A 25,091-nucleotide genomic window follows, 5' to 3' on the forward strand; every position below is an offset into this window, starting at 1 on the left:
ATTGATCAAGGACATTTAATTTACATCTCCTGGCTGCTTTTTAGACTTCTAATTCCTATGGAAGCAGTAAAGGTGTATTTAGTATTTTTTTTATTGTGACTTTTCTATTTTGTCTTTATTTTTGTAAAATAGTGACATGGTGCAATATGTAATGTGGTGTCATTTGTCTGGAGTTGTGTTTACCTAAATCTAAGACCTGCTGATTTTTATATCCTGATACATAAAAGCATAGAGTGCAAAGGGGTTGTACTTACATTTTTGCATGACTGCATTTCAATGTGTTTCAACTGTCTTTAATAGCTGTTTAAAATGAGAGAAGATATAAAACCCAAGAGATCAGTTTCTTGAATATTCAAACCAGGCAACATCCATGTCTCAGTTAAGGTCACTAAAATTTACATACCTGAAACTCTTGTCATGTATCTGCATGATTCTATACATTTTACTGCTGTCAGCTGATTCACTGGTTGGACAACTGCATGATTAACCAGAGATACAGGTGTTCCTATTAAAGTGTCCAGTAAGTAAGTGTGTGTATGTATATTTCATCATTTTCATCTTCTCCCGCTTATCCGTAATTCGGGTCGCGGGGGCAGCAGTCTAAGCAGATTCCCCAGACACTTCTTCGTGTCCAGGGATCGGGCTGCCAAGGCCCCCGCCTTCGACTGCTGCCCAATCCTCTCAGCACCGATCCCTTACAGTCCCTCCTGCAGGTGGTGAGCCCACAGGAAGGCGGCCCCACGTCGCTCCGACGTCACGGTCCTTGATTTATTTTTCTCGTAAGGGTCCCCTGGAGCATAGAGGGTTAAGGGCCTTGCTCAAGGGCCCAAGAGTGGCAGCTTGGCGATACCGGGGCTTGAACCCCCGACCTTCCGATCGGTAACCCAGCGCCTTAACCGCTGGAGCCACCACTCCCCCTGTATGTATATGTATGTATAATATATATAATGTTTTCTAGGGACAATAAAAATGTTTTAGAGTGGTCAATGTGCAGCTTGTATAGCAGTACGCATTTATCTAAATAATTGCCAAAAATAAGTGAGTAAACGTAAAAATCGTGTCAAAATGTCAGTATTTAGTGTGAGCACCATTGTTATGTAGCACTGCCTTAATTCTCCTGGGCATGGAATTTACCAGAGCTGCACAGGTTGTTGCAGATGTAAGACACATGGTGCTTCTCCACCTTTCGCTTGAGGATGCCCCACAGGTGCTCAATTGGGTTCAGGTCTGGAGGCATACTTGGCCACTTCAACACCTTTACCTTCAGCTTCCAGGCAGTTGTCATTTTGGTGGTGTGTTTGGGGGGTCATTATCATGTTGGAAAACTGCCGTTCAGCCCAGTTTCTGAAGGGAGGGTTGTTCTGCTTCAGAATGTCACAGTACATGTTGTAATCCATGTTTTCCTCAATGAACTACAGCTCCCCAGTACCAGCAGCACTCATGCAGCCTCAGACCATGACGCTACCACCACCATGCTTGACTAGGCAAGACACAATTTTCTTCGTACTCCTCACCAGGGCATCACCTCACATGCTGGACACCATCTAAACCAAACAAGTTTATATTAGTTTTATCAGACCACAGGACATGATTCCAGTAATTTATGCTCTGGGACAGGTTGTCTTCAGCTAACTGTTTGCAAGCTTTCTTGTAAGCCAGCTTCAGAAGAGGCTCCCGTCTGGGATGACGGCCATGAAAACCGATTTGTTGCAGTGTGCAGCGTACGGTCTGCGCACTGATAAGCGGACCTTCCACTTCTGCAACCTCTAAAGCAATGCTGCAGCACTCATGAGTCTGTTATTTGGAAGCCAGCTTCTGCACCTGATGCACAGCATGAGGACTCAACTTCTTTGATCGACCCTTGTGAGGTCTGTTCAGAGTGGAACCCGTCTTGAAAAACCTTTGTATGATCCTGGCCACTGTACTGTAACTCAGTTTCAGGGTTTTACCGATCTTCTATTTCTCATATCCTCAGAGAGTATTTACCATGAGGTGCAATGTCGAACATATAGTGGTCAGTATGAGAGAATTGTACTCAAAGCACCAAATCTTAACTGCTCTAATACAAGATAAACAAATGTTTTTGTCTGCAATGAAGCAGACAAAAACATGAACATGATGAATAAATCATGTGGCTTTGTACAGCTGTTATCACTGGGTGTAATAACCCAGTGGATAACAGGGTGTAATCAAGTCAAGTCAAGTCAAGTCAAGTCAAGTCAAGTCAAGTTTATTTGTATAGCGCTTTTCACAACAGACATTGTCTCAAAGCAGCTTTACAGAAAACAACAGTGAAGGTGAATGGTGTGCGTTTGTCCCTGATGAGCAAGCCGTGGCGACAGTGGCAAGGAAAAACTCCCTTAGATGATATGAGGAAAAAACCTTGAGAGGAACCAGACTCAAAGGGGAACCCATCCTCATATGGGTGACATCAAGAGTTTGGTCATAAATCTTTCAACAATACAGAACAATTTGTGATCATCATAGATCCAGCATCAGCTTCTCCATGCCAGGGCCTTTAAACATTTGGCATCTACTTCTCCATGATCATCCATAGCTCCATAATCTTCACGAGGTGGGACGTGACTGGAGCTGGCCAAACCTCAGGATGCCTCGGGATGGGGAGAGAAAGAGAAGCAGTGGAGAGGAATTAGCGTAGCTGCTGTTCATGATATTAACAGCACAAGTTGATAATGCGCATGTGATCAGATGTTCTGGAGCACAAGGTTATGATGTGATGTGTGTGATGTGTGTTATGTGTAGGCTTTGCTAAAAAGATATGTTTTTAATCTGCACTTAAACTGGGAGAGTGTATCTGAACCCCGAACACTGTCAGGAAGACTATTCCAGAGTTTAGGAGCTAAATGTGAAAATGCTCTACCGCCTTTAGTGGACTTTGCTATTCTAGGAACTACTAGAAGCCCAGAGTTTTGAGATCTCAGGGAGCGTGACGGATTGTAGCGTGTTAAAAGACTGGATAGATACATGGGAGCCAAACCATTTAGTGCTTTATAAGTGAGTAGCAGTAGTTTGTAGTCTATTCAAAACTTAATAGGAAGCCAATGTAGGGACGATAAGATTGGGGTTATATGATCGTATTTTCTTGACCTAGTAAGAACTCTTGCTGCTGCATTCTGAACAAACTGAAGCTTGTTTATTAATGATGCAGGCCTTAATTAATGACATCCACCTAGTAATGCATTACAGTAGTCTATTCTAGAGGTCATAAACGCATGGACGAGCTTCTCTGCATCAGATATAGATAACATATTTCTTAGCTTAGAAATATTTCTAAGGTGAAAGAAGGCTGTTTTTGTAACTTGATTGATGTGATTTTTGAAAGATAAGTTGCTGTCTAAAATAACTCCCAGGTCTTTTACCGTTGAACTAGTAGTTACAGAACAACCGTCTAAATGCAGGCTGAGATGCTGGAGCTTCTGTGTACTATTTTTTGGGCCGATGAGCAAAATCTCCGTTTTATCAGAATTTAATAGCAGAAAGTTATGGGTCATCCAATCTCTTATTTCTTCAACACACTCAGTTATGCGAGCTAATTGAGCTGTATCGCCTGGTTTGGATGAAATATATAGCTGGGTATCATCAGCATAACAATGGAAGCTAATTCCATGCCTTCTAATAATATTTCCTAATGGAAGCATGTATATTGTAAAAAGCAGGGGTCCCAGAACTGACCCTTGTGGCACGCCATAATTTACCAGCATTATCCTGGATAGCTCTCCATTTAAATCTACGAAATGGTAACGATTGGACAGGTAGGATTTAAACCAGCTTAATGCCTGTCCCTGAATACCGATGTAATTCTGTAAGCGATCGAGGAGAAGATCATGATCTATAGTGTCGAACGCAGCACTAAGATCTAGTAAAACTAATAGGGAGATGTAGCCTTGGTCTGAAGCTAAAAACAGGTCGTTAGTGATTTGAACTAGAGCAGTTTCTGTGCTATGATGGGGCCTAAAACCTGACTGAAACTCTTCAAAGATATTGTTCTCCTGCAAGTGGTTACATAACTGGGCAGCGACAATCTTTTCTAAAATCTTAGACATAAATGGGAGATTTGAAATTGGTCTGTAATTCGATAGCGTGCTTGGATCCAGATTAGGTTTTTTAATGAGGGGCTTAATAACTGCTAACTTGAGGGATTTAGGGACATGACCTAACGATAGTGAGGAGTTAATAATATTTAAAAGAGGCTCACCAGCTGTATATAACACTTCCTTCAGTAGTTTAGTGGGAATTGGATCTAACTGACATGTTGTTGATTTAGCTTTCATAATAGCATCATACAGCTCTTCCTGTCCTATACATGTAAAACAGTGTAGTTGTGGGGTTGTAAGTACGATTGTGTCGGGAGATGCTGTCAGAGGTTGAACTGCCACAATTGTTTTTCGAATGTTATCTATTTTTTCAGTGAAGAAATTCATAAAGTCTTCACTACTAAACTGTGATGGAACACATTTTTCAGATCCCTGATTTGTTGTTAATTTAGCGACTGTACTGAAAAGGAACCTGGGGTTGTTTTTGTTATTTTCTATGAGTTTGCTCAGGTGTTTAGCTCTAGCAGCTTTTAGCGCCTGTCTGTAGCTAAGCATACTGTCTTTATACGCAATTCTAAATACCTCCAATTTAGTTTTCCTCCATTTTCTCTCCAGATTACGTGTTGTTCTCTTTAGGGCATGCGTATGACTATTATACCAAGGTGCAGGTGCTTGTTCTCGAACCTTTTTTAACCGGATGGGGGCAACAGTGTCTAAAGTGCTAGTGAGGATAAGGTCTATGTTGTTCGCCATCTCATCAAGATGATCAGCAGTTATGGGTTTAATGTGAAACTGAGATAAATCAGGCAGGTTATTTATGAATCTGTCCTTAGTGGTTGGAATAATAGTCCTACCAAGTCGATACCGTGGTGAAACACGGTTAATCTGCTCTACCGGTAGTGTGTACAGTAGGAGATAATGGTCTGTGATGTCATCACTCTGGGGTAAAATATCTATATCAGTGACGTCTGCTCCGTGGGATATTATTAAGTCTAGTGTGTGGTTAAAACGGTGGGTTGGTCTGGTGACGTTTTGTTTAACTCCAAAAGAGTTTAGTAAATCGACAAATGATAATCCTAGGGCATCGTTTTCATTATCTACATGAATATTAAAATCTCCTACAAGCAGCACTTTATCAAAGCTGATCAAGAGGTCTGAGAGAAAACAAGCAAACTTATGAAGAAAATCAGCGTAGGGCCCTGGGGGTCTGTACACGGTGACCAGAGCGAGTTTTCTGTGCATGTCTGAAAGTGCAATTTTAAGAACGAGCACTTCAAATGATTTAAAGCTGAATCCTAATCTCTGACTAACATTAAGAGAAGCACTATAAATGGTTCCTACACCCCCCCCACGACCAGTCTGACGGGGCTCATACTTATAAACATATCCTGACGGTGTCGACTCGTTTAGACCCATATAATCACCTGGTTTAATCCAGGTCTCAGTGAGACAGAGTGCATCGAAAATTATTCTCTGTGATCATCTCATTTACAATCAGTGCTTTGGGTGCAAGTGATCTAACCGAACTTTAGAACTTTGTTGTGTTTGTTTATCTGGCATTTTTCAGTTTTAACTGCAATAAGATTATTTCTGGATCTTGTGTATGTAATTCTTGGTTTTACTACCCGAGGAATAGATACGGTTTCTATAAACTGGGCTGTGTATGAACTTGTAACTATTTGGTCTGTAGTATGCGTGTTCTTATAGTTGAAGATTTCTTGATGTCTTACCAGTCAGATGGTGTGTAGTATCCTAGAGATGTTATCTGATAGCACTGCTGCTCCAACTCTGCTGGGGTGCAGGCCATCAGGGCGGAAGAACCTAGGACGCTCCCAGAAACAGTTCCAGTTATTAACAAAGAGAAGTTTATGTTCTCGACACCATGACTGTAACCATTCATTTAGTGCTAAAAGTCTACTAAACTTCTCAGCCCCTCGCTGGTAAGTGGGAAGAGGTCCTGACACAATGATCCTCGTTGTGGGTGATGTGCTGCGTACCGTCTCCACCAGGATCCTGAAGTCCCTCTTTAAGATCTCCGTTTGCCGCAGCCTGGTGTCGTTTGATCCGGCATGGAGAACAACCGCTCCGAAGTTCTCGTTCAGGATCGCGGGTACCTGCGCATGCCGGACGATGGAATCTCCGAGAATAACAGTGTCGCGTTCCGTCTCGCGGAGGGGGACGAAGCGGTTCTCGGTCGAGATCTCGAAGGCCGGTGGTGGAGGTGGAGACGTCCTCGATCGGGGCTTGGCTTGTCTCTTCCGCCGCGGCCGCATCCAGGGTCCATGTTGCACCGGTGCCGGAGTTGTAGGTGCGCTGGGCCTGGGCATAGAAGCACGCGGAGTTGATGTGCTGGGAGCGTTAGGTTCAACCCGGGAGTTTACCTGGGATGAGTGCGCGTCCGCCGGGGATCTTTCCAGCGCCGCTTTCCGCTCTCGCAGCCGGTCATGCTTTACATGCAGCTCGCGAATCTGTTTCTCCAATGCCTCCATCTCCAACGCCACCGTTTGCAACTCGAACGAGTCCTCACCTGTGCTCGAATGCAGACAAACAACCGGCATAGTGCTTATCGTCACGAACAGATTTATTATACAGAGATGTGAGTGAGAGAAAATAAATATAAACAACACTAGTTATAGTCGAGTTAACTAACTACAGGCACAAGTCAGGAAGACAAAAACAATTAAGGATTATTAAAAGAGGAAAAACGGATGGATAGATAGCAAAGTTTGTTTGAAAGACGCCGAGAGAGATACAAACACGTAACTCGCGGCAAACAAGTCAAACACAGTAATCACTTTTATTGCCATTTATTTAGACAATAATAGTTGTATGTTAAGTTCTTTTAAGAGGACAGTAAATCTGTACTACAAGCTGCACTTTGACTACTCTAAAATATATCCAAGTTTCATTTCTATAGTATTTTCCCAATTTATATATATAAATTGGTTGGTTAAAGGTCAGACAGGTCAGACAGGAGTCTCCATAGATTGGTTAAAGAGACTGGTTTAAGGTGGAGGTTGGTCTGTATCAAGTATCGGCTTTGAGCCCTTTCCTGTTTGCAGTTGTGATGTACAGGTTAATGGACGAGATCAGACAGGAGTCTCCATGGACTTGTTTGCGGATGATATTGTTATTTGTGGTGAGAGTAGGGAGTAGGTTGAGAAGAGCCTGGAGAGGTGGAGGTATGTGTTGGAGAGAAGAGTGCAGACAGGGTGGAGTGGGTGGAGAAGAGTGGCAGGAGTGATTTGTGATAGAAGAGTATCTGCAAGAGTGAAAGGGAAGGTTTATAGGACTGTGGTGAGACCTGCGATGTTGTATGGTTTAGAGACAGTGGCATTGCGTAAAAGACAGCAGGTGGAGCTGAAGATGTTGAGATTTTTATTGGGAGTGACGACGATGAACAGGATTAGAAATGAGTTCATTAGAGAGACAGCGCATGTAGGACATTTTGGGGACAAAGTGAGAAAGGCCCGATTAAGATGGTTTGGACATGTGCAGAGGAGGAACATTGGGTATATCGGTAGAAGAATGCTGAGGATGGAGCCACCAGGACGGAGGAGGTTTATGGATGTGGTGAAGGAAGACATGCAGGTAGTTGGTTTGAAAGAGGCAGATGTAGAGGACAGGGAGACGAATGATCCGCTGTGGCGACCCCCTAATGGGAGCAGCCGAAAGAAGAAGAAACATGCAAACCTTAAAATCAAGCTTTTAAAAGTATAGTAAAGCTCCAGTAAATCAAGTTACAGTTGTATTAAACAAATGCTATCAAAAGAGAATGAAACGAGGAAACACAGCGAGCTAACGGGCTTAAAAAGAAATTCCCTGAAAACAACAACAACAGTGAGTAAAAATGTAATCGTTTACTGTTGCTGTTATGTGCTGTCTTTAGATTTAGTGTTTGTTTGCACCGTTTTAATTGAATCTATCATTACGAGCGAGTTGATTGCGCAACCTGAGTTTCTGAGTACCGTGCTGATGTTTTACCTTCATCCGTGACTTGGGGGACAAACTTTTTACTGTTGCTGGTCAACCCTATATTATCCGCCATTTCGCAAGCGGCTCTGTTATCTTACGCTAACCCATAATTTGAGTAGCTAATAGTAGCCAATAGTTTATATATATATATATATATATATATATATATATATATATATATATATATATATATATATATATATATATATATATATACAGTGAGGAAAATAAGTATTTGAACACCCTGCTATTTTGCAAGTTCTCCCACTTAGAAATCATGGAGGGGTCTGAAATTGTCATCGTAGGTGCATGTCCACTGTAAGAGACATAATCTAAAAAAAAAACATCCAGAAATCACAATGTATGATTTTTAAACTATTTATTTGTATGATACAGCTGCAAATAAGTATTTGAACACCTGTCTATCAGCTAGAATTCTGACTTTCAAAGACCTGTTTGTCTGCCTTTAAAATGTCCACCTCCACTACATTTATTATCCTAAATTAGATGCACCTGTTTGAGGTCGTTAGCTGCATAAAGACACCTGTCCACCCCATACAATCAGTAAGAATCCAACTACTAACATGGCCAAGACCAAAGAGCTGTCCAAAGACACTAGAGACAAAATTGTACACCTTTACAATGCTGGAAAGGGCTACGCGGAAATTGCCAAGCAGCTTGGTGAAAAAAGGTCCACTGTTGGAGCAATCATTAGAAAATGGAAGAAGCTAAACATGACTGTCAATCTCCCTCGGACTGGGGCTCCATGCAAGATCTCACCTCGTGGGGTCTCAATGATCCTAAAAAAAAAAAGAAAAAAAAAGAAATCAGCCCAGAACTACACGGGAGGAGCTGGTCAATGACCTGAAAAGAGCTGGGACCACCGTTTCCAAGGTTACTGTTGGTAATACACTAAGACGTCATGGTTTGAAATCATGCATGGCACAGAAGGTTCCCCTGCTTAAACCAGCACATGTCCAGGCACGTCTTAAGTCTGCCAATGACCATTTGGATGATCCAGAGGAGTCATGGGAGAAAGTCATGTGGTCAGATGAGACCAAAATAGAACTTTTGGGTCATAATTCCACTAAACATGTTTGGAGGAAGAAGAATGATGAGTACCATCCCAAGAACACTATCCCTACTGTATAGCATGGGGGTGGTAGCATCATGCTTTAGGGGTGTTTTTCTGCACATGGGACAGGGCGACTGCACTGTATTAAGGAGAGGATGACCGGGGCCATTTATTGCGAGATTTTGGGGAACAACCTCCTTCCCTCAGTTAGAGCATTGAAGATGGGTTGAGGCTGGGTCTTCCAACATGACAATGACCCGAAGCACACAGCCAGGAAACCCAAGGAGTGGCTCTGTAAGAAGCATATCAAGGTTCTGGCGTGGCCTAGCCAGTCTCCAGACCTAAACCCAATAGAGAAACTTTGGAGGGAGCTCAAACTCCGTGTTTCTCAGCGACAGGCCAGAAACCTAACTGATCTAGAGAAGATCTGTGTGGAGGAGTGGGCCAAAATCCCTCCTGCAGTGTGTGCAAACCTGGTGAAAAACTACAGGAAACTTTTGACCTCTGTAATTGCAAACTAAGGCTACTGTACCAAATATTAACATTGACTTTCTCAGGTGTTCAAATACTTATTTGCAGCTGTATTATACAAATAAATAGTTAAAAAAAATCATACATTGTGATTTCTGGATTTTTTTTTTTTAGATTATGTCTCTCACAGTGGACATGCACCTACGATGACAATTTCAGACCCCTCCATGATTTCTAAGTGGGAGAACTTGCAAAATAGCAGAGTGTTCAAATACTTATTTTCCTCACTGTGTGTGTGTATGTGTATATATATATATAAATAATATAATTTTTTTTTTTTAAAGCAATTTACAAGTGAGAAGGTATCCAATCCTTGAACAAAACTGTGCACTTTCAGGGTTAATCTCTTAGTCTGTGGCCCAACAGTGGCGCTCTGGTACTTGTGGGACCAGAACCACTACATAGTTTATATACATTTTAAACAGAAAAGCCCTTGTAGCAGGAAGTTTAGATTTAACAGGAAGTTTACATTTCTATTGTACTGTTTATTGAAACACTCAGCCATAACATTTTAGTTTTGTGCTTTTCTTGCCAGTAACAGCCTGACCAACTATTGTGCAGAATTTTATCATAATTTCATTTGACATGATGCTTTTTCCATATACATGGGAGAAATCTTTTGTGATGCATTTTATAGACACAAGGTAGCAAGACCAGCGTGATTATCAGATGTTCTTTGGTCAGTGTTCATCTAAATTTATTGGAAGCTGGAATACAATATATACAATTAGCTTAATAAGACATTTAACATGAAGGCATATAGGAGTATTATTATGTATGAGAATTGTCTTAATTTGACAACTTCCTTTAAAATTGCTAGACAGGCTGAACAAGTTTTTGTGTTTTGGCATCGGATATTGGAAACGAGCAAATGCTACCAAGTTGTAAATCTATAAATGAAATAGTTTTTCTCTCACACTAACACCTCATTGAGTAGGTCTTGTGTTCCTGGGTGGCATTAGTGGTTGATGCACTATTTTACAAGCACAGAAAGTAAAAAATAAAAGACAAAGCAAAGAGCAAGTAAGAAGACATTAAATATAGTCAGCTTTATGTAGTATTTCCTATTATTATTATTATTATTTTAAAAATTATTATAATAACGGGAAAAAATAAATCTGTTGGCAGTTTTTCTTTTCTAGAAAAAAAGATATCTACAATTAAATTACTATTTAAACTTAAAAACTAGTAAGACATGTGTCTAGAGCAGAGAAGCCCAAACTAGGATCCAACTAGGTAACCTTTGATTTGGCCCACTGTGCCATATATGAACGGAAAAAATGCCTTTTGAAAAAGCTTTTAAAAAGTATTTTATGCAGTGAACTGTATTGTACTACAATTTGAATTGTTGGTCATTGTACAGTTGTGGCCAAAAGATTTGAGAATGACACAAATATTAATTTCCACAGTCTTTTTTTAAAGTCAACATTCTAAGTCAATTTGCATATACTCCCAAGTAGAGCTGAAATGATTCCAGGATTAGGAAAGTCATTGAGGCAAATTATTTGCCTTGATGCTTTGTTTAGTCAATTTAACTACACATAGCACATTGTGTTTCCCCACGGACCATTATTACTGACACACCACTTACTAAACTCTGGAGCGCTCTGGACAGTTAGAAGCTGCAGAATGAAAAATGAAGGGAAAAAAAGGGAGGAAACTGGGCAAAGAGAAGATTCATATGGAAGCCTGAAGCCTGCCACATATACATTTTTTTTTGCCCAATTCAGACTTTATTTCTCACAATTAGGACTTTATTTTTCGCAATTCGCACATTATTTCTCGCAATTCCGACTTTCTTTAAGCCAGTCAGGCAACGTCACCCAATCTGGAGTGCCAGAAAGCTTTGCACATTGAAATTCAATAGAATCAAATGGTATCAAACAAAGCCTTTAATCCCTGGAGAGAACTCTGTCTAACAATCAGCTCTGGAGGAGACAGAACATGACATGAAGCAGAGGAGCCGCGTTTATACACCAACAGCCTTAAACTTCAGGCCGACAACATGGGCCGACAACAGGGGTCGATGCACTAGGAATGTCTGAATTGCAAGGAATGAAGTCAGAATTAGGGGGGAAATAAATTCCGAATTTAGATTAAAAAAAAAAAAAAGTAGTAATTAGGCAAACTTTCTTTTTTTTTTTAAATCGTTGACATAATCAGTAGAATACTCAATTACTAAAATATTTGATAGCTCCAGCCCTACTCCAGAATGTTATGAAGAGCAATAAGATAAATTAGATTTAATTGCAAAGTCCCTCTTCGCCATGAAAATTAGTTTAATCCCAAAAAAAAAAACATTTCCACTGCATTTCAGTTTTGCGACAAAAGGACCAGCTGATATCATGTCAGCAATTCTTGCATAACAGTTTTGATGAGGACAAGGCTGGAGATCACTCCTTCATGCTGATTAAGTTAAAATAACAGAATGGAACCTTTAAAAGGAGGGTGGTGCTTGAAATCATTGTTCTTGCTCTTTTAACCAGAGCAGTCAGCATGTGCAGTCAGCATTGTTTTGCACAAAAAGAATTCACAGGGAAGGATATTGTTGCTAGTAAGATTGCACCTAAAGCATCCTGACACCATACATGCGTGGGGTCGTTTCTCAGCTAATGGAGTGAACTCGCTCACACTTTTGCCTAAAAAAAAACTGGCATTAATAAAGAATGGTACAAAAAACATTCTTCGAGAGCAACTTCTCCCAACCATCCAAGAACAGTTTGGTGATAAACAATGCTTTTTTCAGCATGATGGAGCAAAGTGCCAAAAAGCAAAAGTAATAACTAAGTGTCTCGGGGAACAAAACATCGAAATTTTAGGTCCATGGCCAGGAAACTCTCCAGACCTTAATCCCATCGAGAACTTGTGGTCAATCCTCAAGAGGTGGGTGGACAAAGAAAAACCCACAAATTCTGACAGAATCCAAGCACTGATTATGCAAGAATGGGCTGCTATCAGTCAGGATGTGGCCCAGAAGTTGATTGACAGCATGTCAGTGTGAACTGTGGAGGTCTTAAAAAAAAAAAAGAAGGGTCAACACTGCAAATACTGACACTTTTCATAGACTGTAATTTTAAGTGTTTGACACTTAGGAAATTATAAAACTTACTTCAATATACCATAATAACATCTAACAAAAAGATCTAAAAACACTGAAGCAGCAGACTTTGTGAAAATGTGTATTTGTGTCATTCTCAAAACGTTTGGTCACGACTGTACTATAAGTTTCTAAGTAACTAAACCTTCGAAGAAAAACTGCATTAGTTAAGTAGATTACAGAGTAATGTTTTTTGTTTTCATGAAATCATAAAATAAGAAGAAAGATGGTAACTTGCATATAATATAGTTTGGTATAATGTAGCATCACTTTCGATTCAAGGCACTTGATCATGTTTGATTTTAGGCCTCTATGGAAAAAAAGTTTAGTCGATCAGAAGATATAAAAAGATTTTTCACTTATCAGTTCCACAGCTAAACACTGTTTACTGGTCATTTAAGAGCAGACAGGTTTTAGTTTTTCTTTTTCTGTGGTATAACATGACTAAATTCACAGAACCTGTCAGGTTTTAGAACTGAAATTGTTTTGTGACTGATGTTATTACTCTGGTGCTGCTCAGTGTAGCATATTTAACTGTGTACTAAACTGCACATGTCGGACATTGTCTTGCCATAATCACTACTGAAATAGTGTATATCAATAAAATGTTAATAAAATGTTAATAAAATGGAAGAATGATTAAAGTTTGTCTTTAGCTGATGCATTTGATGAACACTAGACTGTGTGCTGGTGTGGTTTTCAGGATGCTGATTGAATAATATGTTACACATCCTTTTAACCTTTACATTTGTTCATTTGTGAGATGATTTTATTCAAAGTGACACAGTCAAACCGAACTGATTACAGATCAAACCCATGACCCAGTAGTTCAAAGCCGAAAGAGTTACCCCCCGTAATAAAAACTAGATTGCAATTAGAAACTGTCTGATTATGTGTGGCTCCTAAAAAGTCTTATTTTTTCTTCTTGGAAGAATCCATATGGAGCCATTCCAACATATTTAGATTGAATTTAATTCTGCTTTTAACCCAGGCATCATACTCACAAAGGCCTGTGGCAAATGTGGTTAGTGGTTCAGACAAATCCAGGCAGTTTCTCTTAAATCTCCACACCACGGGTCCCTTGGGATAGTCCCGAGAACATAACAGGCCCCGAATTGTAATTCAGTGAACATAAAACCTGAATCTGCACCTCGGACCAGGAAGCTGCATGGCATGGTTTCGATTGAGGCTCGTGTGGTCTCTGGACACCGTGACTGAATCCTGATTAAGTCAGCAAACGAGGGGGTAATGGAGGTTCAGAGCCCAATGAGACGGGGCTTGCTTTCCCAGAAACGAAAACCGAGTAGGCTGTAGATAATACAACCTCAGATGCACGTCATTTATGCTCTCACACGACAGGGGGAAGCCATGAACGGGGCAGAGAAAGGGGGAGAGACAAGGTTCTCTTGTGGACACCCCATGAACTGACTCTCAAAATTATTTCCATGACAGCCTACATTAATGTTAATGAATTTTTCTAACATCTTTTACTGTTCTAGTACAGTACTGCCAATAGTGTCTCTTAGGTGCATTTTAAACACTATGTTGTTGCACTTTTACCAAATAAAAATCTGTTGCTATGTGCAACTTGCCATCTTCATCTATCTTGTCCATTAGTGGAAAGAAATCAACACAGGCTTATTGCTGCTAGTGGACTATTAATAACTAGACAGTGACACGGACATGGTGAAGGTGTAGAATTAGTCCATGTGTAGTCTCTAGCTGATCTTTATATACACACACAATTCCTACAACTCCATTTCTGTGTTACTGATATTGCACTGCTAAGCACAATTCACTACAGAACTTATATCTGCACTAACTTGGTCCTATGAAGGTCCCTTTCTACTCATTTCCAGTTATAGATCAGCTACAGTCCGTTATTACATACATGCAACACAATAATCTGTGCAGTAGCTTTATCTAAAAAAAAAAATTAATAAAATTTAAAAAAAATTTCAAACTAAAATAAATGAAACACTGATATATAAAAGAATAATACACTGGCTGGATTTAACTTAGCGAATAGGTAGGAGGCTTTCATTGGATAATTACCGTGGCGATTAATATGTCAGTTATTAAACCCTAATTGATAAGTAGCTTCTAATTTATTATGCTATAATGTCAGAAGACATAGCTTGTGGTCGTTGGAAAAGCAAAAGATGTTGCTCTGTTTCAGAGGAGTCACATTGTTGGCTTGCATCAAGCTAAGAAAACAACTAAGGAGATTGCTGACATGAATAAAATTGGATTAAGAACTATTCAGTGCATTATTAAATCCTGGAAAGATGTTGGTGAACCATCATTTTCGTAAAAACGGAATGTGGTCGGAAAAAAATCTCGAATGATCGTGATTGGAGTTCACTTAAACTGAATATTCTTAATAACATGGTTTTTCCATCACTGGATCTGTTTCTTCCCTGATGGCACAGGCATATTTCAAGTGGGACAGGAAGCATGCTACATCCTTTTCACACATAGATTGGCCACCAATGAGTCCCGATCTTAACCCCATTCAGAATCCTTATGAAGTGCTTGAGAAGACGTTACGCAGTGGTCTTTTTAAGATCTTGGAGAGAAATTAATGCAATTGTGAACAGAAATAAATGTTGTGATGTTGCATAAGCTTATTAAACTATAGGATGGTCCAGGTTTTTTTTATTTATAATTTTTTTAGCCAGGTGCTGTATTTCTATACATAGCTGATATATACATTTTAGATGTGTAAAGTATTTGTTGTGTAATTGAAATTTGAAATTTAATATGAATGTATAATATATCAAATTGCTTTTTTGGTTTGAGTGATGTTATGTCATTTCTTTCTTTTTTTGCTGGCATACAAACATTTTTCACTCAACATTAAGTCTTTGTTGGTAATGTTCAGAAAAATAAAAATGTTTTTGTACTTACTGAGTAATGCAGTCAGAAAATAAACATCTATAACAAAAGAAAAAAAATGTACTAAAACACTCTCTAGAACATTTGCACACTGCTGGATATTAATATTAAACCATGCAGTTATGTGAAGTTTGTGTGAAGTTATGTGAAGTTTTTTATCGGTAACAGGCTTGTTTTCTTTTAAACACATAAAACAGAAGAAAGTACCCACTTGAAAATATTTTTAGTTAAAAAAATCCAATCATAGAGCTGAAATAGAGGTGATTCATATCTCATTTTAGTATCATAATGATTGGTTCCATCACATGACATATGCTGGCCACACATGCCATGATTTTTCACACATGCTACAGTGCTGCAGTACCCATCGACACACGTCATCTCAATTAGGGCCAATTTGTTCTCGGTTTCTGTGTATGGATGAGATGAAGTCTACCACCTCTATGGTTTGCTTTTGTGCCCGGAATTAGATTGTGACAGTGAGCGAGGGATATTCATGCACATCCTCTTGCACAGACCCGACCTTTACCTACAGGGATGCGTGTGACTCAGAGTTGACTGCCTCTTGTAATGACTCCAGAAGGTGGCATTGGATTCATTTTGCCATCCTTTCTGGTAGCATGTGTGTTAGAGCACCACATGGTCGACTGGCCACGCACCTTTACTAGTATCCAACTGCGGCAGGTGTTTGAAAAATTGTTCGGTGAACTTAAATGGGTGGCCGAGTTTATTGCCAACGTACTGGCTGTGGTGTTTGGGATGCAGTCGGCTTGATGCAAAATAGCTTGTTTTAGGTCTGGGTTCACTACCAGAAGCTGTTGAGCTGTAAGATGGGGTTTGCTCTAATAATTATTAACTTCTTGAGAGAATTAAAAAATTACCAAGTGTTATCTGTACATAAGTGATTGGTTTCACAGACATTTTCATGTGAGGAAGGAAGAACATGATACATAATCAAGTGTTTGGCACAATGCACAACAATTCTAATGAGTTTAAACAGCATCATTTAACTAAGAGGACAGAACACTCTGCCCCACACAGAGGAAACTTTTCCATATAAATAACAAGATTCAACACTGACATGATCTTTCTTCAGGAAGGTAACAAAACTACATACAGTGGGTACGGAAAGTATTCAGACCCCGTTAAATTTTTCACTTTATGTTATATTGCAGCCATTTGCTAAAATCATTTAAGTTCATTTCTTTTCCTCATGAATGTACACATAGCACCCCATACTGACAGAAAAACACAGAATTGTTGACCTTTTAGCAGATTTATTAAAAAAGAAAAACTGAAATATCACATGGTCCTAAGTATTCAGACCCTTTGCTGTGACACTCATATATTTAACTCAGGTGCTCTCCATTTCTTCTGATCATCCTTGAGATGGTTCTAAACCTTCATTTGAGTCTAGAATTTTTTGATTATACTGATTGGACTTGATTAGGAAAGCCACACACCTGTTTATATAAGACCTTACAGATCACAATGCATGTCAGAGCAAATGAGAATCATTAAGGTCAAAGGAACTGCCTGAAGAGCTCAGAGACAGAATTGTGGCAAGGCACAGATCTGGCCAAGGTTACAAAAAGATTTTTGCTGCACTTAAGGTTCCTAAGAGCACAGTGGCCTCCATAATCCTTAAATGGAAGACGTTTGGGACGACCAGAACCATTCCTAGAGCTGGCCGACCGGCCAAACTGAGCTATCGGGGGAGAAGAGCCTTGGTGAGAGAGGTAAAGAAGAACCCAAAGATCACTGTGGCTGAGCTCCAGAGATGCAGTCGGGAGATGGGAGAAAGTTGTAGAAAGTCAACCATCACTGCAGCCCTTCACCAGTGGGGCTTTATAGCAGAGTGGCCCGACGGAAGCCTCTCCTCAGTGCAGGACACATGAAAACCCGCATGGAGTTCTCCAAGATGGTGAGAAATAAGATTCTCTGGTCTGATGAGACCAAGATAGAACTTTTTGGCCTTAATTCTAAGCGGTATGTGTGGAGAAAACCAGGCACTGCTCATCACCTGTCCATTGCAGTCTCAACAATGAAGCATGGTGGTGGCAGCATTATGCTGTGGGGGTGTTTTTCAGCTGCAGGGACAGGACGACTGGTTGCAATCAAGGGAAAGATGAATGCGGCCAAGCACAGGGATATCCTGGACAAAAACCTTCTCCAGAGTGCTCTGGACCTCAGACTGGGCTGAAGGTTTACCTTCCAACAAGACAATGACCCTAAGCACACAGCTAAAATAACGATGAAGTGGCTTCACAACAACTCTGTGACTGTTCTTGAATGGCCCAGCCAGAGCCCTGACTTAAACCCAATTGAGCATCTCTGGAGAGACCTAAAAATAGCTGTCCACCAATGTTTACCGTCCAACTTGACAGAACTGGAGAGGATCTGCAAGGAGGAATGGCAGAGGATCCCTGAATCCAGGTGTGAAAAACTTGTTGCATCTTTCCCAAAAAGACTCCTGGCTGTATTAGATCAAAAGGGGGCTTCTACTAAATACTGAGCAAAGGGTCTGAATACTTAGGACCATGTGATATTTTAGTTTTTCTTTTTTAATAAATCTGCAACAGTGTCAACAATTCTGTGTTTTTCTGTCAATATAGGGTGCTATGTGTACATTCATGAGGAAAAGAAATGAACTTAAATGATTTTAGCAAATGGCTGCAAAATAAAAACGAGTGAAAAATTTAAGGGGGTCTGAATACTTTCCGTACCCACTGTACTTAGTAGACTTTTGGCAAGATATATTTTTTTATTATTTTGCCTCAACTCACTTGAAGGTTGCACAGCTAATTCTTATTTTAGTTGTTACAATAGATGTGTATGATTTGTAGATTTAACGATTGTTTAGTTTAATTCTCAGGTTAGCCTACAGGCCTATTACTTTTGAGCTGCTTTGGGATGTGTGCGTGCTCCATCTCCATCACTTGTAAGTGAGAAGGAGAAAAGCAGTCATGCCAGAAGAGAGTAATTAAATTGCTGCTGGAGAGTAGTTTCTGGAATTGGGGTGTATGAGAGGGTAGAGGGGTCTTTGTGTTGGACCCCCTTTCTTGTAGGCCCCTCCACAGTCCTTAATAGGAGTTGCGGCAGGGGGCCCCCAGGTTTACGTGAGAAAAGCGGCAGGCCATCATTAAAGGAAACGGCTTTCGTGAGACTGAGTGCTCTCTTTTAATGCTCCAAATGTGGGTTAACATGAGCCACTCGCAAATTGCCCACCCGATCATTATAATTATTTAAGATCCCTCATTTAGCTGTGAATTTGCACGTGTGAAATGTGGTCAAGTTACCATATGCTCACCACACAATGTTTCCATTTAAGTTCTTTTTTTTTTTCTTTTTTAGTATTTCTCTGTTCTCAGTTTCTCTCTCTCTCTCTCTCTCTCTCTCTCTCTCTCTCTCTCTCTCTCTCTCTCTCTCTCTCTCTCTCTCTCTCTCTCTCTCTCTCTTTTGTGCTTTCCACACGGGTAACCGTCAGTCAAACATATGTTTTGAATAGTGATTTCATGGTTTTGTCTTTCGTGCGAAGAAGACACACAGGCACAACTGTCCTTAAACTTAACCGTAAACTAGGGCTGTGTTTAATTGTACTTGATTGTTCATTGTTGTCTGTCGTACACAGCTGATCTCTTTCACCAGCTCTCCCAGGCCCTCGAGGTGCTGACTGATGCAGCAGCAAAGGTAAGAAAATTATATAAACCTCATACAATGAACTACTGCTTATCCAACACCCACACTGACACTTACACAAAACAGCAATATGCCAAGTGCTCTTTTTCCAATAACATAGAAACTGCTGCAGTAATAGCGGTGATATTGTGTTTTCAAGTACAAGTGTATTGTATACCAATAATTGAAAACAGTTCTGTTATTATAAGCACTGCTTTAAAATGACCTGAACAGAAGGCAAATGTTTTTTTAGGTTTTACTTTAATCCAGCTTTTATGTCGTTTGCATTATTTACAGGCTCTCTATGACCAGGCCCGTGCTGGCAAGAAAAAAGCCAAGGAGCGAAACAGTAAACTAGATGACAAGAGGAAAAAGATCAAACTAGGTGACATATCTTTGTTTCTGCAGCCTTCATGTCTTTCTTCAGCCTTTTTTGATCTCGTCAGATTTTATTATAAGATACAATTCTCCAATGAGTTCCTTACTGAATTCGATGATTTTGTGCTGTGCTGCTTGGATACTTTCAGGTTATGTTTAATCGACTTATTTATTTATTTATTTATTTATTTATTTATTTATTTATTTATTTATTTATTTATTCTGCTATGTTGGTCTGCAGACTTGGAGGCTCGTGAACGGCAAGCAGAGGCAGACGCTCAGAAAACAGAGGAATTCAAAATCACACGGACGTTAGAAGAAGAAGTAAGAACTGATATTTGGGCCAACAAATGTGCCTTCTTTAAATGTGCCTTCAATTCAAAATTAAAAAATAAAATAAAAACATTTTAGGCATTTTGGTTTCTGATGCCATTTATTAGTGCCGCACATTTCCGATATATAGCTGTCATCATTTTATTTTTATAACTTATGTAATATTAATAGTTTATCAACTAAATAAAATATTTGTAGAAAATTAAATAATCTGATTGTAATTTTCTCTTTTTTGATGATCACATTTATTTGACAATACAATTTTGAATCTTTTGAAACCATTGTTTTTTTTTTACTTCTAAATAGTAATAAAATAGAATAATAACACACATAATGCTTAAATTATCATACGAATAAAGTACCATTAAACTAACTTTAAATGAGAGAAAATACTGTTTTGGCGGCTTAGCAAACTTATAGAAATTGTGTATTACAGAACTGTATTGTGATATGATGCGATAAAACATATTTTTATTGAAATAATGGCTCAAATAGACCTCCTGCCAAGTTGCCTACATAGTAGTATCATTGTTCAAGTAATGAAGGAGTTCTTTCTTTCATTAGCGCTGATATGGTTTCAAATCATTAGAATGGAATGAGACTAATGTTTTTCCTAATAACAAAGCTGGTTTCAGGCAAAGAGAGTAAGTTACTGCTGCCGATCATCAGTGTATCTCATTCCCCTTAAACTGTCCCATCTTCAGCTAAACAAAGAATTTATTTTCCTTGATCTTTCTCTTCCTTCATGCTCATTCAGTCTGTTGGCTCAAACCTTTATTTCTCCACATGAATGTCACATGGTGTCCATGATTCACTTGCTAATCTTTTATGAACACTTACTGTGGTCAAACAGCAGAATAGTTCGCTTTATACTCATAGAGAGAATAATGAATGAAATTCTTGACATGCTTGCGGAGTGAAATTTTGATCAGGTCCTTCTGTAGCTCAAACCTGGTTTGAATTTAGATATGTAGAGGCCTAATTTGATGACAGACAGTAGGTGGCAGTGTTCCATATTAAGAGGCAAGGTTTAGGGTTATTGCAGTTCATATGGTTCTGCATAGTACATGGTACACTGCGGTTTTTGGTCAGATTTAAAAATTCCTATAGTAGTGAGTATGCGTTGATGTGTTATGTAAGCATGATTTGTGTGCTGGTTCAGGCTAATATGACGTATGTCTTTGCAGTGAATGAAGTCTGTTGACTTGGTTCTGTCGTGTGTGTGTGTGTGTGTGTGTGTGTGTGTGTGTGTCTGTCTGTGTGTAGATTGCCCGCTTGAGAGAAGAGGGCTCCAAACAGCTGCAAGAAGAGCAGAGACTGATTCGAGAGCAAATCCAGAAAGAGAGGGAGTGGAGGCTCAACACTCAGTCCACACATGCAGGTACTTACGTGCTATTATTACTTGGAACTTATGCAATATCCAACTCAAATGCAAAACATTTTGTACACATGCAATTAATAAACCAAACCAACTTAAGATTTAAAAAATTGCACTGTTATTGCAGGTTTTTTTTTTATTTTGATACAGAGCATGTTATTTGATAAAAACATTTAAATAAAGGAGACCTCAGAATATAAAAAATAAACAGGATGTCAGAAAGGAAACACAAAGGCGAGAATAGTTTAAGCAGATGAATTGTGGAAGTGTGAGATCGTATGCAAAACGGAGGATAAAACGCACAGCAACACATGTAGAAAAGAGTCGTTTGCGCTGTTATACATGAACCCCACACTGTTATTTACTTAAATATCAAATGATTGATTAATGAACAGTGACACTGGATTAACTGTATCTCTGTTTCTCTCTCTCTCTTGTTCTGTGCTCCCATTTTCTCATGTGACAGATTTTTCCTCAGTGCAGCAAGGCAACAGAAACGTCACACCTAAATTAAAGGTATATTGTTAGATATTTAACCTTTTTTCTTTTTTTTTTTGGGGGGGGGGGGTTGCAGTCAACATGCACATTACATAATTAAATGTATTAAAACAAGCATATTCATTGAACACATGCTAGAACCAGGCAAAATGCTTTTTCAGTATGTTTAGCCTCTGATGAAGGCAGATTAAGTGGATGGTATGAAAAAAAGTGTGGCCCTGTGTTGAAACCAAAAAAAAAAAAAAAAAAGGCAAAAGGTTTGAAATGGGTTTATTATAGAAACCAAACGTTCTTTGACAGGCTGTAGATAACCCTATAAACCTTTTTAATTTCCGACAAATTCCCTTCAAATGAAGCTTAATCCTGCATCCAAGACAATGATTCTATGACTCAACAATTTAACTAACAAGTTAGACTTGTTCTCCTTGTGCCATCACCCAGAAGTTGAATGATGAATGAATATCTTAAACTACTTGAATATAAATTTCTATATCAAAAAACATTGCAATGACCAGGCACACCCTTTCATTCAGCTTGCAACCACTTACATTCAACATCATGTTCAGCGGTTTGTCGTAAATCTTTCATCAATATAGTGTGGCTGATTAAGTCCAAATAAATATGGTTATTTGTTGCTGTAGATTCTATTCGTTTCTTGGCAACTGCTGAAGCCATAATCCACAAAGGATTTACGAACAAATTGCCGAATTTTATTATCAATGGGTAGGAGATGGTACAAAATAATTTCCTTAGCATTAAATGTACCATGGAACACCATGAAAGCCTTCATCAACATGTAAAGAAAATGGTGAAATCTCTACAAAAAGGAGACTTATAGTAACAGTGAGGAGCTACAGGATTATCTGTAAAGTGCTGGTCACTTCCTGTATGTGAGAAATATCATTTTTATCACATATCTTGGATAGGTATCTTGGAAAGCCCTTTTAAACTGGAAACACACCAAAACTCACCAAAATCACCAAAAATTTTGTTTTTCACCCAAAAAACAATGATTAAGAAGAAGATCTATGTTTTGGAATGACCCAGATGTCAGAACCCTGATTTAGGCCATACATGGGAGATTCACTAACAATTTGATAGATCTGGAGCATTTTTGCCAGCAAGAGTGAAATAAAAAGTTAGTATAGATAAAATTAAAAAGTTCTTATAATCGTGGTGTGCTGTGTTGCTGTTATCACCCCCCCCCCCCCTTCAAAGCAGTTTTATTTCCGTAAAAATTGCTTGCTATATCACATAAAATTCATACAATGTTTTATTCTTGATTTATTAAATTTATTTTGACAAAAACCTGTAAATCTAACCTTTCTACATTTGGTTAGTTTTTATATCCATAGTATTTATCTTTTTTTATATGGAGCGTGGAATCCTTATGTGTTTTGGGCGATTTTGCATTGAGAGCATTACCGGTCTTTCTGGTGTGTTGTGGGCGATTCTGATGAAAACCATCATTCTCCAAGACCTAAAAAAATTTGCTTAAAACCCAAAGCCCGACCATCTCACGTGAGGTAGTGTTATTTTTCGTGTGAGGGCGCTTACTTTTGTTCTGCAAAAAGGAAAAGAAAATATTGCTCTCATTTGTAACTATATGGTTGGTTTGTCTGAAATGTACTGAAGACATTGCCAGAGAATATCAACATGTGACTTGGATTGTTGTTCAACCTGTAAAATGTCCTTTTTTAAATTCGGAGCATCGGTTAAATGTCTGCTGTTCCGATTTAAAAAAGGGAATAATCGTAGTATTTCAGAAAGCAGTTACATAATGGAATGAATTGGAAGAAGTTGTCGCTGCTTCAGCTATGTATTAGAAAGAATGACAGTTTCCGGAAGAATGGCAGCATAACGTAACACAAGTGTATACGTGTAAATAATAGGGTACAGTTAAGTCTGTTTTTAATGGCTGATCAATTCAAGAACGCAGAATTTTAAGATAATGTTAGCACACAAAACACAGAACTGCCACAAACACTAAACAACATTCATATACTTCACCACAGTTACTAGCATGGCACTTTATCAAGGATTTCTCCAGATGCTATCCACACTTTCTTTCCAAAAAAATGAAAACATCTGACTGCAGCACTGACATCTGTAAATGAGTCTGGTGACTGATAGCACTTCATTAAAATATCCAGTGATTAACAGGTGAATCACTGCTGTGAGTACCCCAGGCTTCTATGTTAGTTTAATCGATCCCTTTCTTTCGTTTCAGGTTTATAGTTTATTGTTAATGCTTAGGCTTGTTGAGTTTCAGGTCAATTAAAAAGAAAACAACAAAAAAACAGCAGCTTCGCCTTCATGTTGTCGTTCTACAATTATTTCTGTGGGGCAATGGAATAAGACCTCGATCCCATCTCTTTATGCACGGTGATATTAATCTCTTTACCCAGCTCAATTCTAAATAAATAGCTCATCATCGTCTTCAGTTTTGAAAAATTGGATTTATTTATTTATTTTTTTTTATTTAATGTTAAATTGAATTTGACATATTTTTGTCATCTCTCTCTTTCTCTCTCTCTCTTGCTCGCTCTCTTTCTCAGCTAAAGTGGAAGTGTAAAAAAGACGATGACACAAACAGTGGATATTCCCAGGAAGTTCTTCACAGCCTCCTTCAGAAGGTGACACACTGATTTTTTCTCCAACATTCTTGCATCACCTTACCTACAAATCGATATAAATTTCCCGGACCTGTGTTGACTCAATTCGTTAAAACAAACACCAGTCTGGATGGACTGCCGCAGCCTGTTTTAACAAGTGTGAGAAAGTGTCCTTACGCATGAACAATCTGTTTCTCTTCCTAATGAGCGAGGCCTGGTGTCCAGCGCCTCAGGTTTTCAGGTCTGCATGACATCAACTGTTTAAATACATGTTACTTTTCCCTGTTATGCGAGCGTTATTAAATTTTTTGTAGTAGCGAAATGTGCCGAGGGCACTACAAGTGCCCTCTTAAAGAGTTGCACGCCACTCTCACTAGCCGTCTTTGCTGGTATGTTTAGTGCTAACGGGGGAGTTGCTGGGAAATGTGCTATTCTCATGCAACACAGCAGCATGCGTACCACCCCGATGAAGCACATAACTGACTCTAAGACCTCCTGGCAAAGATGCAGGTTTGTTAGCATTATATAGTGGAGTTAACTGAAAAGGTCAGAGATATCCCTGATTACACATGATTTCGTT

General features: G+C 39.2%; 1 protein-coding gene and 1 long non-coding RNA gene across 2 annotated transcripts in view; both read left to right on the plus strand.

The window, feature by feature from the left end:
- The window catches only part of LOC310731146, a 124,448-nt gene that overhangs the window by 56,499 nt on the left and 42,858 nt on the right, over nucleotides 1–25,091 (plus strand). The window lies entirely within an intron of this gene.
- Nucleotides 1–25,091, plus strand: part of dnajc17 (DnaJ (Hsp40) homolog, subfamily C, member 17) — a 50,962-nt gene that overhangs the window by 6,652 nt on the left and 19,219 nt on the right. Inside the window, exons 3-8 of the mRNA XM_083550529.1 lie at nucleotides 19,263–19,321; nucleotides 19,607–19,694; nucleotides 19,929–20,011; nucleotides 21,287–21,401; nucleotides 21,865–21,914; nucleotides 24,455–24,532. Of these exons, the coding sequence (XP_083406655.1) occupies nucleotides 19,263–19,321; nucleotides 19,607–19,694; nucleotides 19,929–20,011; nucleotides 21,287–21,401; nucleotides 21,865–21,914; nucleotides 24,455–24,532 (473 nt within the window). The remainder of the gene's footprint in view (nucleotides 1–19,262; nucleotides 19,322–19,606; nucleotides 19,695–19,928; nucleotides 20,012–21,286; nucleotides 21,402–21,864; nucleotides 21,915–24,454; nucleotides 24,533–25,091) is intronic.

This window comes from Silurus aristotelis (genome assembly GCF_946808225.1).
Source record: "Silurus aristotelis genome assembly, chromosome: 9".
In the NCBI taxonomy this organism is placed as follows: domain Eukaryota; kingdom Metazoa; phylum Chordata; class Actinopteri; order Siluriformes; family Siluridae; genus Silurus; species Silurus aristotelis.